Consider the following 17,301-nt stretch of genomic DNA (forward strand, 5'->3'; position numbering starts at 1 on the left):
ATTGCTACCAGATGTATTCACACTGTAAATAAATATTAATGATTAAAAGTCTGCTGTTCTTGAGGTTTTTTTCCCATAAATCTACAAATAAATTAAGAGAAATACTTTTCTATTCCCCTCATGCTAATGAACAATACCGTTCTTAAACCCTCTCGTTATAATCCTATGCCATACTGTATCTGTTCTCCTCCTCAATGAGACATCAATAATAGATGGCCATTAAATCTTCACCCTCCTTCAAACCAATCAATCTCTCTGTCTGGTCAGTGCGCAGCCTTTAATCATTTTTTCTGTCCACTCTTGTGTACTTTTCACTGTATTTTCAGGCTGAGGTCCAGTGGAATGTTGCACCGAGCCAGACTGTACAGCAGTTCACCAGCCAAGGCCAAGACCAAGACATGACATGTGTTCTTGGATTTCAGCAAGGCTGTATTTAGTTGGCTCCATGCAGAGCTGCATGCCCAGTAGCAGGATTGTACAGAAGAGACCCACGACCCTGGAAAACCCTCCACTGGGATAAATTAATGTGGCCAAAACAGATGGGCCTATGTGAACATCTATATGTGGCACCGCCAATGGTGGAAAAGGGTGGAAGGTCAGAGGTGAGGGGAAACACTGTAACAGTCTTCTGGATGTTGTCGGGGCCTCTGGCAGGCTCGTGTGTCATGTTTGCACCCTCTTTAAGAATAAAAATACATACATTTTTACTTTGTACATACATAAATACACACAGGTATAAGCAAATAGAATAGATCAATCACGATGTAAACACCCTTCAAAAAAATCTGCAAGATATATATATATATATATATAAAATATATATATATATTTTATTTTTTTTTTTTTTTCTATTGCATATTAAAAGGGAATTTGTTTAGTTTAGACATTTTTAGAAGATTATGAGAAAAAATTTAAGGATTGCATCCACTTTGGAAATTTACTTTGATAGTTGGTAATGTCAATTTAGCCCACTGTGGTCACTAAAATGATTTAACTCAATGACTTAAACAAAGCTGATAGTAAAGAAAATCCAAATCTTAAGCCCTACTAAACGGTTTCCAAGAGAAGCTACAATAATATTCTTTACTATTTTGTTTTGTTGTGTTGAATCATGAAGAATAAACTTTGTAAGTAAATGTCTAGTCAAACATTACATTAGGGCTGCAAAATATCAGGAAAACATAGAAATGTGTTCATATTGCTGTAATTTGCAGCAAAGATTAAAAATTTCAATCAATTCACGTTCTGCTAACTCTCTTCTACTGCAATAAAGCAATGTCCCTAACACTCTCTGTGAGGTTTAAAGTCTTAGTCACTAAAACCTACATAACCCTTTTACCGGTGAGGACAGCCTCTATGCTGCAGCTCCAGTTATTCTCATACACCAAACAAGGAATTGAAAATTAAAGCCACAGTAATTTATTTTCTGCACGTTAAAGGTGCCTCACAAACACCAAAACTTCTTTGAAGTAAAAGTGAACACCAAAGGCTGGTTTATGCTCAGAAACCAGGTCGTCTGCATATGTCGCAGCAAATGCAAATGTGCCCCCCCCCTTCCGCAGACACTCTGCTGCACCTCTCCCAAATTGCAGGTGACCGCAGACAGGAGGCATCTAATTGGTCAAATCTACACTATGCGTATTTCCTGTTTGCTATCTTACCAGCTTGTTTTGTTTGTATGACCGGCATTGTGGAACCCTGGGACCCTTTTTTCACCTGGATCCCCGCTTTTTTTCGCCCTCATGTCTCTCCGTTGTCCCACAAACTTGCCCCCACTTCCTCACCACCTCGGCCGTATCTAGACCCACAGCTAGTTCGTGATTGTCCCTCCTGTGTTGTGGCATGGAATAACAGCGCAGTCCATGCTTCAAAATTGGGTATAAATCGAAATATCTGCATCACACCTGCTACAAGCTCACTGCGAGACAGTGCTGTGGGAGTATAACCAGCCCTTAAGCCAACAGTGAACAGAATGGAGAGTAGGACTTTAACAGCCTCATTAGTGACCTTAAAGGCCTTGTGAGGGTGACTGCTCAGAGTGCACCTTATGGGCCTGGTCCATTAGCTCACAACTAGAATTATTTGGTTGACATGTCAAACATCTTCATGACTCAAACGAAGAAGTCCAGTTGTCTTCTATTTAACCAATTTTGATTATCATGTTTTGGATGGCTGAATATGTCCTAAACTGTGCAATGAAACATTACCTGACACTTGCATTCTAACAATTTGTTAAAGAGGCAGTAAGTAGTGCAAAAAATAGTTACAGTCTCAACCTTTTTAACATAAATTATACTTATCACGACTGTTGGGTGGGATATAAACAAAATGTATCTAAACCTAAGTATTTACTGCAGGCTGAACAAAGGGGTTACACTGAACAAGGACCATGACAAGACGAATGCTATCAAGTTGTCAAAGCAACCAATCGGGTTTATATGCAGAGAGTCCTTGTACGGTGATGTTTTTTATAATACCATCTGAGAACCCTATTGTGACGTTTAAGCATGTTTCTGCCTTTAAACTCCTCAATCTTCTTAGTAGATCAACAGAAAATAAGATGTGTGTGTGTGGGGGGGATGAAGGTTTGAGGAGGTTACACTGTGTGCCAAAGAAAAAGCTGGAACAAGTGATGTTTTCTCCACATGGGAGGGCGAAGATAGGAATATTTACAATTATGTAATGGGGACTGTTTAGAAGAGAGGGTGTTTAGGTTATCCAAAGACATGGCACAGTATGAGCAGCTTGATTAGAAGATAAGAGGACCTAATTTTATTCCACACAAACTCCAACAAAGCCCTTGCAATAAGAGGGGCCTCGTAGAAGTAACACATCTGTTCCAGAGTCCCCCGTTACAATGTAGGCCTAATTAAAGAATCAGCTGAGTTTAGTGCAGCACCCCACACAGCAGTGTATGGTTGGATTTAATTACAACAGATCAACATACCCTTAATTGAACTTCACGGTACACCGTATTTTCCTCGCTCACTGAAAGCATGTAATTAATCAAAAGAATCGCAGCACTCAGAGTGATTGGGTATCATGGGAAGTACGCTCACAGGTAGACAGATGTGCACAAAACAAAAACTGACATAAGTGCAAGGATTTTTAAAGACTGTGGTGTGTTCAGATCTCTGGGTGTTTGTCGGAGGGGGTTTGGACGGCAACATGAAAGCAGGCTGTTAGAGGAGAACTTCACTCCAAACATGATTTAAAGATCTATTATGGCATCTGAAACCAGATATGGACACCTCCACGAGTCTCCTTATTTCAGAAATAACAACAACGGCAGTGCTGCTATCAAACACAACATTTAGTTAGAAGATGTCAAAGGTCTGGAAAACGCACAGATCTAAACCAAAGAATTAAAAAGACATATTTAGTGCACAAAGACATACTCTCCGAAAGAGGAACAGATGCACTGCAAAAAATGTAAATCTAAATAAATGATTTAAAATAAGAAAAAACAGTTGTCATTGTCTTTCAACTGCATATTATCTAACTATATTATTCTAAGAGTAAAAATACTAATTCCAGTGAAAAATCATCTTATTTTCCTACTCAAATTGAGGCTAAATACACTTAACCCTTTAAAGCCCGATCCAAGAATGAAACAAAACAGAAAATTACTTTTTTTTTGGTCTGAATTCCTTATTTGGCCTTTTAACAAAATATGTAAAAAGAAAAAACAGAAATACATTTTTGATATTAATAATTTATTACTATGCGATAAGTCAAGATTATCTTTTGTGTAGTGTTCTACTGGCTGTTATCAGGTATATCTGAATGTGTACAATAGGATTTTGAGCAAAGTTTTTACCATTAAATTATGCAAAAGGTGTCAGATGCAAAACATTTCAGAAACCGTATGTATCAAATATGATACATTTGGCATTAAAGGGTTAATTTAAGAAATTTTTACTCATTTCAAGATTGTTTTTGCAATGTGCAATGTCTTCAGACACCTTCAACACATTAATTCGTACTACAACTACAAAGATTTTTGTTTTTTATTTGGTTTGTGTGAAAACATGAGGCAGTATAAAGTGGTGAAGAAGTTAAATATATGTTGTTGTTTTTTTCCATGTTAAAAAATAGCTCAAACTCAGACATCATAAATCGCACCAAGAGAGCATATACAGTAATTTTAAGTCCTTACTTTGCCAGTCTTCTCAATTAGATCACGGTTTGGGATTTCCCTGCAGGCTTTCTACCAGGAATGCCGAGCTTCCTGTATGCTCTTCATCTTCCTTTCCTTGCTAAAAAAAAAAACATCCATACTGCATAATGCAGCCACTGCCTTGCCTCTCCTTGGAAGGGATTTTAGCATGATGGAGTTCTTGTTTTCTTAAATGGCATTTTGTATCTGAGCCAAAACACTTAATTTTGGTCTTAACTGAGCAGAGCTAATTCTTCTAAATGTTCGCCTATATTCCTTTAAGTCCTTAAGTAAAGAATAAAAAAAGAAACTTACTGTGACTTTCAAATTTGGTAGCTCTGTGGATTGAGCAGTTGATAGCTGTCCGGTTAACATATTTTCCAATCTGACCAATGGATAAAGCTCCTCCAGTGTTGCTATAAGCTTCTTGGCTGTTTTTATTATTAACGCTATCATTGTCTATTTGCAATATTTTTTGTTGTGCAACCCTGCTTTAAATTGTTCCCTCACGCTTTATCCCCAACCTGTCAGCTGCCTTCCTGGTCTCCATTGAGGATCTAGTTGATTTTTGAAGGGATGCATCGTTTTTCTTGCACTTATTTATTATTTTGTGTGCAGATACAGTGGGTAAAATAAATATTGAATACGCCACCATTTTTCTCAGTAAATATATTTCAAGAGGTGCTATTGACTTGACATTTTCACCAGATGTTAGTAACAATCCATGTAATCCACACATGCAAATAAATGAAATTAAGTGTAATAATACGAAATTCACAGGGAAAGAGTATAGATCATGTGAAAAAGGGAGGTGCAAAAAGGCATGGAAAGCCAAGGCACCAGCCGAAATCTCTCAGTAATTAGAAAAGCAATCCTGCCCCTTGTTAATGCAAATTAATATCAGTTGGTTCAGTCCAAAATGATGGCCTAAAATGTGTCTCTGGTATCACACAGGAAACATCTCATGATGGGTAAAAGTAAAGAGCTCCCTCAAGACGTTTGCATCCTTGTTGTTGCAAATAATGATGGCATTGTTTGCAGAAGGATTTCTAAACTTCTGAATGTTCCAGTGAGCACTGTTGGGGCCATAATCCAGAAGTGGAAAGAACATCATTTCCCCATAAATTGATCACAGCCAGGCGTTCCTCGCAAAATTTCTGACTGAGAAGTGAAAAGAACTATCAGAAGAGTTGTCCAAGAGAAGAACACTACTTGTGTAGAGGTTTAGAAAGACACTGAATTAGCAGGTACAATAAGAAAACAATAAGTAATGCAATCTACCACCTTGGCCTGTATGCACGCTCACCATGCAAGCCTTGTTTAAAGTTTGCTGCAAAAGATTTAAACAAGCCTGTGAAATACTGGAAGAAAAAAAAATCTGGTCAGATGAGACCAGAATTGAACTCTTTGGATTCCATAATACACATCATGTTTTGTGGAGAAATGGCACTGCACATCACCCCAAAATCACCATGCCAACATTGAAGTTTGGAGGTGGGGGCATCATGGCGTGGGCCTTTATTTTAGCATATGGTACTGGCAAACTTCAAATAATTGAAGGAAGGATAAATGGAAACTTGTGCAGAGACATTCTTGATAAAAATCTTCTGCCATCTACCAGGATGATGAAGATGAAACATGAGGGGACATTTCAGCAAGAAAATGACCCAAAACACACAGCCAAGGAATCTCTCAGCTGGTTTCAGATAAAGAAAATGAAGCTGCTAGAATGGCCAAGCCAATCACCTGACTTGAATCCAATAGAACATCTATGGAAAGAACTAAAGATCAGAGTTGATAGGAGAGGCCCACAAAGAGTTCAGGATTTTGTGTGGAAGAATGAGCCAAAAGCACACCTGAGCAATGCATGCGACTGATTTCTCCGTACAGGAGGCACCTTGAAGCTGTCAACTAAGGCTTTTGTACAAAGTATTAAATACATTTCAGAAAAGGTGTTCAGGACTTTTTCCCTGTTTCATTTCACATTATTACACATAACTTAATTTCTGGACATCTATGGTTGGATTTCTTTGTATGTGTGGATTACATAGATTGTTACCGACATCTTGTGAAAATGTCATGTCAGTAGCACCTCTAGAAATAGATTTAATGAGGAAAAATGGTATTTTACAGCAGGTGAAATACTTATTTCACCTGCTGTAAAATACCCCCAAAACAAATACAGAGTAGAAACAACTCCAAAAAAGTTAAAAGAGGTTTCTGTTTCCAAAAATGCATTAGCAGTAGCTGGTGAGAACACATGTTGGAGTTGCAGGCAGCGCTGCAGCGGGATTTCCCTCTGCAACAAACACATGATGGCATTGGCAGGCAGACAGCTGTACTTGTATAAACAATGACACGGAAAGCACAACCCGGTCCAAGGAGCTCCCACACATAACGCTCAGTCCATCTTGTGCCAGACATAGAAACAGCTGGAAGACAGCTGTTTGCTGCAAAAAAGTCCAGAGCTTCATATGAGAGAGAAGCTGAAATCTATTAAGATGCTTCAACAATATGCACTGAGCAAACTTTTGACAAGTATGTTCCTTAAACTCACACAACAATGTTTGATTTGTTATTAAATTAATCTAAATTAAAATCTGGCATAGATTCATTGTCTACATGAAAAAGTGACAAATATTTCACTAACTAATCTTAAAATATAACAGACGATAACATGCCTTATGAGCTCACGCTTTTCCACAGTTTTTAAGTTTTATAAATGAAATACATTTGGCATGAGTGTACTTTAGAACACTGATAGCAAACTCCCTGAATCGGATGAGTTGCTTGGACAACATTTGACAAGTGTTAGCTTTTTTTTATTTCTTCCTTCCTGTAATAAATTCTTGTAAAATTCTAAAAAGTAAAAAAAAAAAGTTTTTATCACTCATTAGCCTCTCATTTGATATTTTCCAGATGTATAGAAATGTTTCCAGAACATCATTCTTTGAATTGGATTGGTTCTGCTTAAAACTATAAAGACAAAATGGGTTTTATACAAAAGCGTGCATCTCCTAAGCGTTTGTAGAAATTCACTTAAATATCCAAAGGATTTAATAAGACAGAGACAGGGGGAAAATTGAACAGTAGATCCCCTGTTGTGATGATATATGGAGTATGATCCAGTTAATTGCAGTACTGGCAACTTGGGAGGCTTAATTGGAAAATGTATCAAATAGTTGCTCTGTAATAACAATCTAGATTGGCAAGTCCAGTTAAAAAAAATAAATAAATAAAAGCCTTAGAAAACTTTTTTTGTTTGTTTGTTTCATAAGTTGTATTTTTACTGTTGTGCATATGAATAATACTCACATGAAAGCATGATAGATGAATGCCCATCCTCTTGGTCTCTCCAGCACGTTGTAAAGGCAGTTTTGCAACTTTCTGAAGCGCTTACTTGAAGCGGATGTGTTGGCTCTTGGTCCTGGGGGGCCCGGCAGCGGGGTCCCTAGGAGCCCCGTGCGGTGAGAAGGGTGTCCCCGCTCCGGGGTGGAAGGCTCGCTCTGTTCCGTCTGGACGGCGGTGAGCGCCACGAACTCTACCCGCCTGTCATCGTTCGGGGCTGGGGGCGAGAGCATTCTGAGGCCGCCGTTGTTGGATGGACTGCCAAGCATCTTTTTTTGTTTTTCCCCGATTGATTCCTCTGTCACCTTTCACTGGATCATGCTGTGATGAAGAGGTTTAAAACCATGCCTTCTGGGTTTTCTTTTTCTTTTTTTTCTTTTTTTGTAGTCTCGATCAAGCTTTAAAAGTTATCTGTAAATCAAGACAAGGTCGTAAACAGAAAGCGCAATAGTTGGATAAGTGCGTCGCGCTGAAACGTGATCCTCAATGACCATCGCTGAGAGTCAGGTGTAAGAGGTCGATCAGCGGGGTGCAGGGAGGTAATCACACATGCATTAACTCCAGTAACACCGAGAAACGACCTGGCATCACTTGGAAAATCAGAGCGCAAACAGTCGCGTCGGGCGCGCGTTAAACTATCTCCCAACAAAACGAGCAAAGGTGATAGAAGTGTAGTTGTTCCATGTTGTCTAAAGTTACTTCCACGGATAAATAGTGTTGTTATTTGAGTTAGTCTTAGCTGTTTCTGTTTTCTGGTTGTTGTTGTTTTGTTTTTTTTTACCGCGCCACATCAGCTCTGCTCCTTGTGCGCCTCTCCGCTCCAGCGCTCCTCTGCGTCCGGCAGGCGGGGTGGAGCGCGCACATCAGGGTGATGACAGGAAAACGCATGTGAGAAAGGAAAAAAGAAACAGGATAGGCAAAAAACGCCGAAAGGTGTCTGAATCCGGTTTATGAACGATGAAGCTGGGCTCTTTTTCCTGTGGTTTGATCTGAAGTGTGGAGGATAGAGAGACGCGCAGCGGATTGACCAACAGACACTTCTAGATTTCTCGCTTAGGAAGATAAACTGATCCTTAAACAGTTCTAAAAGTTGGATATTTTTTGTTTGATTTTCATCTTGTCTTGCAATATACAAGGGTATCTCAAATAAATAAAATATAATCGAAAAGAGAGTATATTTATTTTATAGATTGATTATAATCAGAATTGTATAGATTCATTTCATTATTACAGGTTTGGATAATTTAATATATGAAGAAGACCAGCAGAAAATAATATTTTCAATATATAAACTGTATGCATGGTCAACACATGGGGCACTCTGCTCCATTATCGATGGCAAATGCAAGAAAGAGTTAGTGCTAAACATGCTGTCTGTTAACAGAGCTTATTAATGGGAAGTTGAGTGGAAGGAAAACCTCACATTCAGTCACTCTGCTCCAGAATTTATTTTTTTCTTTTTATTGGTTGGAAATTTTACCTACTTTAAGGTATTAGCATATGCAGGGGAGTGCTGGCCTGGTGGTTAGAGCAGTGCGCTTGTGCTCTGAGAAGGTTGCAAGTACCCGGTTCGGTCCCAACAGCCCTCACTGTGGGTCCCTGAGCAAGACCCTTAACTCGAGATAGTTAAATTCTCCCTTGTGAGACGAATAAAGTTAAACATTTTTCTATTTTTATTATTCTACACTGAGTCTATATGGTTAGTGCTTATTAAGGGCCATATTTTGTGTGAATTAATTTCATCACAGGATTCTGGCATGAAAATAATCAGCTGTTGCCCAGTTGAGGTTTGCTTTAACAGTGGCCTTTAGCTGCTCTGCATTGTTGGGTCTGGAGTCCCTTTTCTTTCTCTTCACAATTCTCTATAAATCCTGTGAGGTGTTGGTCAAGCATGATGCTACTTTGGTCATAAAGGCAGGCAATAGAGCATTTTAAAACATGGACAAGTGTTAAAAGCATGGAAATGTAATGGTTTGAAGGAAACAGAAGCATGATGGGCTACAAAGAACTTGATAAAAACAAAGTGGAGCAACGGCAGCCAGTGAGGTTTTCCACATCACCACTGACTGTGAGAACTTCACACTGGACTTGAACAATGTGCGTCTGCACTCTTTTTTCAGACTTTCTGACTCTTATTGTTGCAAATAAAATGTACACATTCCATCCATTGGGAGAGGTTAGCGTACATTTCTTGCTGCAAGATATCTGTTTTGAATCCAATAGGCCCTTCAGGGTCCCTGAGCGAGACCCTTGGTCCCAGAATGGTCCCCAAGCATTGCACTATGGCAACTAACCGCTCCCTTTGGGATGGGTAAAATGCAGACAAATTTTGCTTATGTGAAACAAAAACAAAAAATAATAATAAAAAAAAAGATAATGGCCTTAAAAGAGGATTTTGAACCACAGAGGAACAGTTCTAATTTATGCCCATACACAGATGAATCCTATGCATGGGCTACAAGCCTCTCTCTCCTTAGCCTAAGAGAGGCTTGTAGCCCATGCATAGGATTTATCTGTGCACAGTGGCTCTTGGTGCGCAGAGTCCAGTTACAATCCACTCTTTGTGAAGCTCTACCAGATTTAACCTAAATGGAATTTGCTTTACAGTCCTCTCAAAGCTGCAACACTGAAGCCATCTTATTTCTTATTAGTCCTAAAAAGATCATCAAAAATTCATCTCTTGTCTCTGACTGTGTGGTATCGTAAAACAAGGCATGTCCTGTGGTCATCTATGGTGACTCTTGAGGCATAGACTTTACCCTGGATGAGTGTTGCTTCACAGTCATCTTAAAGGGGAACACCGTTTTTTTACATTGGGATTTTACGTTATTACATCATGTTCTACTCACCCATTTGAGTTTTGTGTAATTTGGAGCTGTTCTGAAAATATTTGGTTAGGTTATATCCAAGTAACATCTTCCTTTGGGCAACGCCGGCTACCATTCCTTCATCCTGTCTGCTGAACTGCTGCTAGTTTTACTCACGTGCCTGGAAGATGTCTAGTGCTACTACCACAGATGATCTCGCTCTCTAAATGGAATTGAACGATTCAGATTAGCTAGCCAAATGAATAGAAGGGGTAGAGCGTAGCTGCTTGTGGTCTGGGCTGCCTGTCACAACTCCAGTCCAGCGCGCGGATGACATCATACACACTGTGCTTTGTTTTTAAAAAATATAAAAAATATAACTGTCTGGGAGACAGTGATTTGCCTACATGTTATGAATGCTGGCATACCATAAAGAACACTTTATCGACAGTTTAGTTTGTGCCTTCAAGTCGTTGCCCATAGGAAGACGTTACTTGGATATAACCTAACGGAATATCTTCAGAAAGGCTCATATGGGTGAGTAGAACATGATGTAATAACGCAAAATCAAGGGCCCAATGTAAAAAAAAAAACAACAACGTTCCCCTTTAATCTCAGGCTATTGCTATCCCTGTTTCTTGTGCAAATTTCTTCCTACTACACTTGAATGCAGCAATAGTTGTCATTTTAAAAGTATTTAATTGTGAAATATCAAATACAAACCATTAGCATATTAGGAAAAACAAGTGTAGCTCTAGAAATGTCTAAAACACGCATTAAAATTTCAGCAAAGTTCAGTCACAATCGTTCCTATGCAGTTATATTCTAACTTCCTGAGATGCAACTAAAAACTTTTTATTGTTCATGTATTCAAATTGTCATCAAATAGTAGTGTTGCTTTCCCTTGAAATGTAAATGTCACTTGTGTTTATTGTTAGAGGGGGTTGGATCCATGGCTACAGCCGTTTGAAACAGTAGGGACAGGTGCTGAGGGACACGGGGACACGGTCGGCTTTTTCCTCCTCCTCAACCCCACACTGCATTTCTAAATGTATGACTGTGACACACAAAGGGACTTGTGGTTATGACACAAACGTGATATTATATGGAGCATGGTGCCCTGCAGCAGGATCACCTGTCTTAGGGCCTCTGAAGAATGCAGGAAGAGGTGCCTCCCCAACACAGCGCTGCTGGCCGCACCATATCAGTTGGTCGCCAAAAAGGGCTTATCTATGTAGAGGTTACTCAGATTGCTGTTTTCTTTTGTTCCATCCAAGTGCTTTGCAAAAATAGAGAAGGTCTTCACAGTTTCTAATTATTTCACAACTAAAAATCTGAAATATTTGGTATTTAAAACAAAGAAAATCATCCAGACTCCACCAGGGTATAGAGGCCTTTAGTTTCAGTCCTCCAGGTTCAGTGTCCTTCACCTTTCAGGTGCGTCTCTGCTTCCACACACCTCAGTCAATCCAAATATGTCAAATAATGATTGCCATAATAGGTGCTATTTGAATAGTGCTGATGGTTAGAAAGGAGCTAGGACAAAGAAGCAGGATGCTTCCTAAAACCAATGCTGTTAGCACATATCTGCACAGCCCAGCTTGACAAAAAATATATTTTTATTTGACAGGTACTCTGCACGACACATGCTAATTTCCTCACCTTCATATGTTTTGGGTTTTATACCAGCCAACTTAAGCCATTCACTGTGTTCCTGTACGTTTTTGTAGTTATTTTCCAGACGGTTGTAGTCCCGATTTGACCAACATCACTTGTTCATGTCAACTGTTCAGATTTAGCACTGCAGAGCAAAGCTCCTTTCCGACCCTGGATAGAGTTCTTATTGTCGACCCTGCGATAGGTGAGGGGATAGGAGCTACAATCTGAGGTATTCGGATCGAGCCAAGTTCTCCAGGGTCCTGCTAATGACCTGATTATTCGACTCAGTTGTGCTGAAGCAGAAACCACATTTTCAGGGGGAATTATCACAGGACAATTAGCTACACAAAAATGTGTCCTTTATTAAAAATGGAAAAAGAAACCCATATAATATATAGTCCCATTTTCACTAACAAGCTTTTATAAGGACACATTAAAAAATTGGAGCTAGGCCACTTAAATTAGACCTAAGTTGATGTTTTTGTCATAAAAAGTAAACTGTGTTGTAGAAATGTTTTATAGGAACGTTTTAGATCCACGTTTCATCTGTGATAAGGGTCTACTCCAGGGGTCACCAACATGGTGCCCACGGGCACCAAGGGGCCCTCAAGGACCACAAGAGGTGCCCTTAGAGTCTTCTGAAAATAGAACAAGTCAACAGTGAGCTACGTTTGAAATTTCACTGTATTCTGTTGCTCTTCTTTTTTTAATTGGGTTATAGAACGTTTTATCATTTAATCATATATGGCATTTAAGCATTTATAGAGATTTCAAAATGAAAATGTCTAAAAGAAAATTATAAATTTAAAGAATCGATAAAGATATGTCTATAATGTATGAAGTTTAGGTGAACGTTGACCCTTGCCATTCATAGGTCAGTATTGGTAGCCCTTCCTGTGACTCAGTGCCCCTGAATTAGCCCTCAGCTGTAAAAAGATTGGTGACCGCTGCTCTAGTCAAAGCCCAGACCTGAATCCAATTGAGAATTCTAGGCAATCTTTGATTTTTGCAATGCTCTTCTTTCAATATGACTGAGGCAAAAGCAAGCAGGCAAAAACTATCTCTCTAGATGTTCAAGCTGGTAGAAACACACTTCAACTGGGCTGCAGTCGTAATTACAGAAAAACTGAGTTCTCCTCTTTTGTGGTATTTCCACTTTATCGTGAAGTTAAATAAATACTTACAGAAAATTTGTTGGAACTAAGAGTAATTTCCTTCCCTTAAAAGAGAACAACTTAAATTTTGAAAATGCTCACGGAAAATAAGAACTTCCTTTAAGTTAGTTTTTCTGCCTGCATTTAACAGAGCATGGATACCTTCCTCGATTATTCTACATCACCAGCAGAAGCAGGTTGGCCTCGATAAACATGCGTGATCGTGTCAATTGTTGTGCAGCAGTTTATGGAACATGGACTCCCTGGAATGACGTGTGGGAATGCAGCTGGAGTGTTTCACATGCAAGAAACCTACACATTATCCCAGGGACTACCTTGAACATCCTTACATAACACATCACTTATCTCAGGCTTGTTTTTTTAGTTTAGGCTGATGGAATCGTTCTCGACTTGGAAATTGAATCAGGTGCTGACAGCTCCACCGCAGTGCGTTAATGGAGGCTCTACATACGCTTTAGTGTATGACGAATCAGTCAGGCAGCTTTAAATGACTAACAGGATTTAAAATGGTAACCCATGGAACTTTATTAGTACAGCTTAATTTGACTGAGTTGTTTTTTTTAAACATATAAAATCAAAAGCATTTACGTATCATTTATGTACTGTTGTTGACCCAAGTACTACACACACAAAATAAACAATAAATTATCATTCAAACATAAAAAATAAAGTAACACTAAGCAAAGTGGAGGAAAAGAACTCTTAAGCTTTATTAAATGCCAGAAAGTACAAATATGTTTTAAGAAGATATTTAAAAAACACTAAGAGTTGAAGTATGTCTAATATGCAACTGAAAAGGAAAATTACCTGACCTGATTAATAATCAATGATCTCACAATGGAGAAATTAATTCTGCATCTTAACCAATCCCCTTGGGGAGCAGTGGGCTGCCACTGTGCGGCGCTTAGGGAGCAATCGGGGGTCAATGGTCCTGCTCAGGGAGCCCCAGTGCAGGCTGTGGGTATTGAACCAGGTACCTGCACCCTTCACAGAACACAAACACACTGCTCTAACCACTAGGCCACCACTGCCATGAATGGATATTAGATCTAATAGATATATAGGCCACATAAGGGTTCAAGTGATCAGACAAATTTAGGTCCTTACAGGTCAAAGATAAAACTTTAAAATCAATTCTAAAACAATTAGGAGACCAGTAAAGAGTAGGAAGTACTGGTAAAAAAAAGCGTTCAAGATTTTTTGTTCCTGTTAAGAGACGAGCTGAAGCGTTCTGCACCAGCTTCAGTCCTGAGAGGCTGGATTGGCTTACACCAACATACAAAGAATTGCAGCTATGAAGTTGGGAGCTAATAAGGGGACTGGCGGCCTAGTGGGTAGGGCATTGCGTTTGGAATGCACAGGTTCTAAGTTTAAGCCCCACTTCCATGGATTGACACTCTGGGCCCCTGAGCAAGGCCCTTCACCCCACTCTGCTCCCTGGGCACCACACAGTGGCAGCCCACTGCTACCAAAGAAGGTGGGTTAAATGCAGAGAGTCCATTTTGTTGCTCTTTACCTGTGACAGTGTAGTGACAGTGACAAAAAAAGCTGAAAAATATAATAATAATAATAAAAATGTTACTCACCCTATCAAAATTATAGAAATATAAAAACAGTTTCACTTTGGTTTAAAGTCTCAATTCAAAAAATTATCTTATTACAAGTTAACTAATTATTCTCTAGATAAAGATGGGAAACAAAGAATTACTCCAAGATATTTCATATTTTTCCACAGTGGTTGATGTGAAAAAGAATATTTGTCCTTTAACCGGAAATAAATCTGAGAATCATCCTCATATGAGTGAAAATAAATATTACATATTCTAAAAAAAAAAATGGAACCTAAAGGAAGCATATGAATAGAAATTTAGATTGATCCAATAATGGATCCTTGAACTTCACATGTGATGGGAGCAGACAGGAAACTGCTATCTGACAAATAATCACAGAACCAATGCAGTGGAGAGCAAAACACTGTGTTTATCTGCATCAAAGGTGCTGTCAGATCTAAAAGGACATCTGTAGCTTATCGAAGATCATTAAATACCTTTAAAAGCTCAGTTTCAGTGCTGTTAATGATTTTTGTCTTGACCCCACCTTTTTTTATATTTTTTTATCTATTGCTTTAACTGCAAATATTATTGATCAAGAGATCAACACACATCTAGCTCACTTGATCCCGATCAAGGGTAGCCGACAGGAATAAGCTTGTGTTTCATTACGCCTTAAGGTAATAATAATATTAAAAAAACATCTAAATATGATTCATTTCTATTTATTGTATTGGATTAGCAATAAGAGCTGACTTTGTTAAAATTCTTAGAACTTTCTTTATGGAATACATGCTCTCAAATTAAAAGGTAGGATTTTTTTTTAAGTTTCTTTGATTACTATGATACTGCAATAAAATATTATTGAATTTATCCATCCATCTTGAGGGGTGCTGGTGCCTATCTCCAGCTGTCAGTGGATGAGATAATTAAATGATTTATATGATTTATTTATGATTTATTTATGATTTATGATTTATTTATAATTATGAATTTAATAATATGTTATTTAGTATAAAGATGTTATACTAAATAACATCTATAAATGTCTTTCTAGATGTCATTGCTTTTAGCCCCTATAATTTGTTGGAGTTGCTTTAGCATTGTTCATGCTGTATTGATTTGGGATTAAATTATGTATAAAGACTGCATTATTCTTAATACACAAGGTTGAAGGAATAACATTAATGCTGTTTAAACATTAATATTTTGATTGTAATGTGAAAAGCGAGCATTTTTGACTGCCCTTTTGGTCTTTAAATAAGAATAGGAATCCAAGTTTCATTTAGAGGAGCAATTATGGTTGGAATGATGGATCCAAAAAAAATCCCATACACCTAAATAAGTCAATAACAAAAGGGAAAGGTGTTGATGGACAGAGTGGCCCCAAAATTATCAATCATGGTTTCATCATAAGGTCCTTCACACTCCAAACAATAACCTGCTTCTGCATCCAGTAATAAATGCTCAGATGTGGGAGGAGCTTACAGCTGAAAATCGGGATGCTGACTACAGAAAAATCCAACGGTAAAATATTAAGAATGAGCTTCCAATCTCTTTAACAGATATTAAGCATCACACATCAACAGTAGAGAACAGCCAAACACACTTCTACACTTTCTGTTCTCCTTCTTAGCTTATTCTCTCACTGCAGAGTAAAGTGGAGCTCCAGGGGTCCACATTCACTCATTGTATCTATGAGAAGCAGATCAGTTCTACATGTTAAATACAGCCCAAATTCACCCCTACCGCCCTCTTTCACTTCCGCTGTGCAATCTGACGCTTATCTACCCCAGTTAATGTCTTTCCCAGACTGCTGTTCTTGTTTGTCTTTGTTTAATCTCCTCTGTCTGGCTTTCATGTTCCAGTCGTTTTTTAACGTGAACCTTACAAAACGAGGAGAGCATAGTGACACAGGGAAAAAGGAGGAGTGCAGGCAGGGGCAGATGAATTGTTAGTAAAGGGCCTGTCATGCAGTGTGGATGTTGTGATAAAGTCTGATTGAAGAGAGATCAAAATGATGTCGTCAAACCGTGCTGCGTTTGGGGACGGAAACCCAGGGCGTGCTGCTCACTCTGAACATCACGTACACACTGCAGATGACTGCTGTTCAATCTAGCAATCTGCTGTTCAGAAATGGGAATATGCAAGTGTGAACAACAACAACCATAGACTGGGTCAGGAAATGACAGCTCGCTTGGCCTTGGGGCTCACTCACTGGCCCATTCATAGCCAGTCAAAAGACCCTTTGTATTTACTACCAGTTTTAGGAATGATGGTTTGGGCTACGAAGGGCCTCGAAGGATTTCTATACTGGCAAACTTTTCCCGCTTGTTGAATTGTATAGTAAAAACTCCCTCACTTCCATATTTAAAAATCTGGTAGAAAAAAACCCCAATAAAGTTATAAATAGGCTGCAAAAAACAAAAACAGGAAGCAAAAATAAATGTTAGATAACCGTACAGCTGTCTAAGCTTTCAGACATGTCAACCTGCCCGCTAAGCAAAGCATTGATTCATCTTTAAACCATTTTAATATGCTACAACTATGAACTTTATTTTGATAGACCGACACAAAGTAGTGCATGAAGAAAGACTAAAATC

At 38.7% G+C, this 17,301-nt stretch overlaps 1 protein-coding gene across 10 annotated transcripts in view; it reads right to left on the bottom strand.

The window, feature by feature from the left end:
* The window catches only part of kcnq4 (potassium channel, voltage gated KQT-like subfamily Q, member 4), a 79,646-nt gene extending 71,757 nt beyond the window's left edge, over window positions 1-7,889 (bottom strand). For all 10 annotated transcript variants that reach the window (XM_015372406.1, XM_015372404.1, XM_015372405.1 and 7 more), the window contains exon 1: window positions 7,475-7,889. In XM_015372406.1, the coding sequence (XP_015227892.1) occupies window positions 7,475-7,776 (302 nt within the window). In that variant the 5' untranslated portion in view covers window positions 7,777-7,889. The remainder of the gene's footprint in view (window positions 1-7,474) is intronic.
* Between the last annotated feature and the right edge of the window lie 9,412 nt (window positions 7,890-17,301).

This window comes from Cyprinodon variegatus, unplaced genomic scaffold (assembly GCF_000732505.1).
Source record: "Cyprinodon variegatus isolate N-32 unplaced genomic scaffold, C_variegatus-1.0 Scaffold71, whole genome shotgun sequence".
NCBI classification, from domain to species: Eukaryota; Metazoa; Chordata; class Actinopteri; order Cyprinodontiformes; family Cyprinodontidae; genus Cyprinodon; species Cyprinodon variegatus.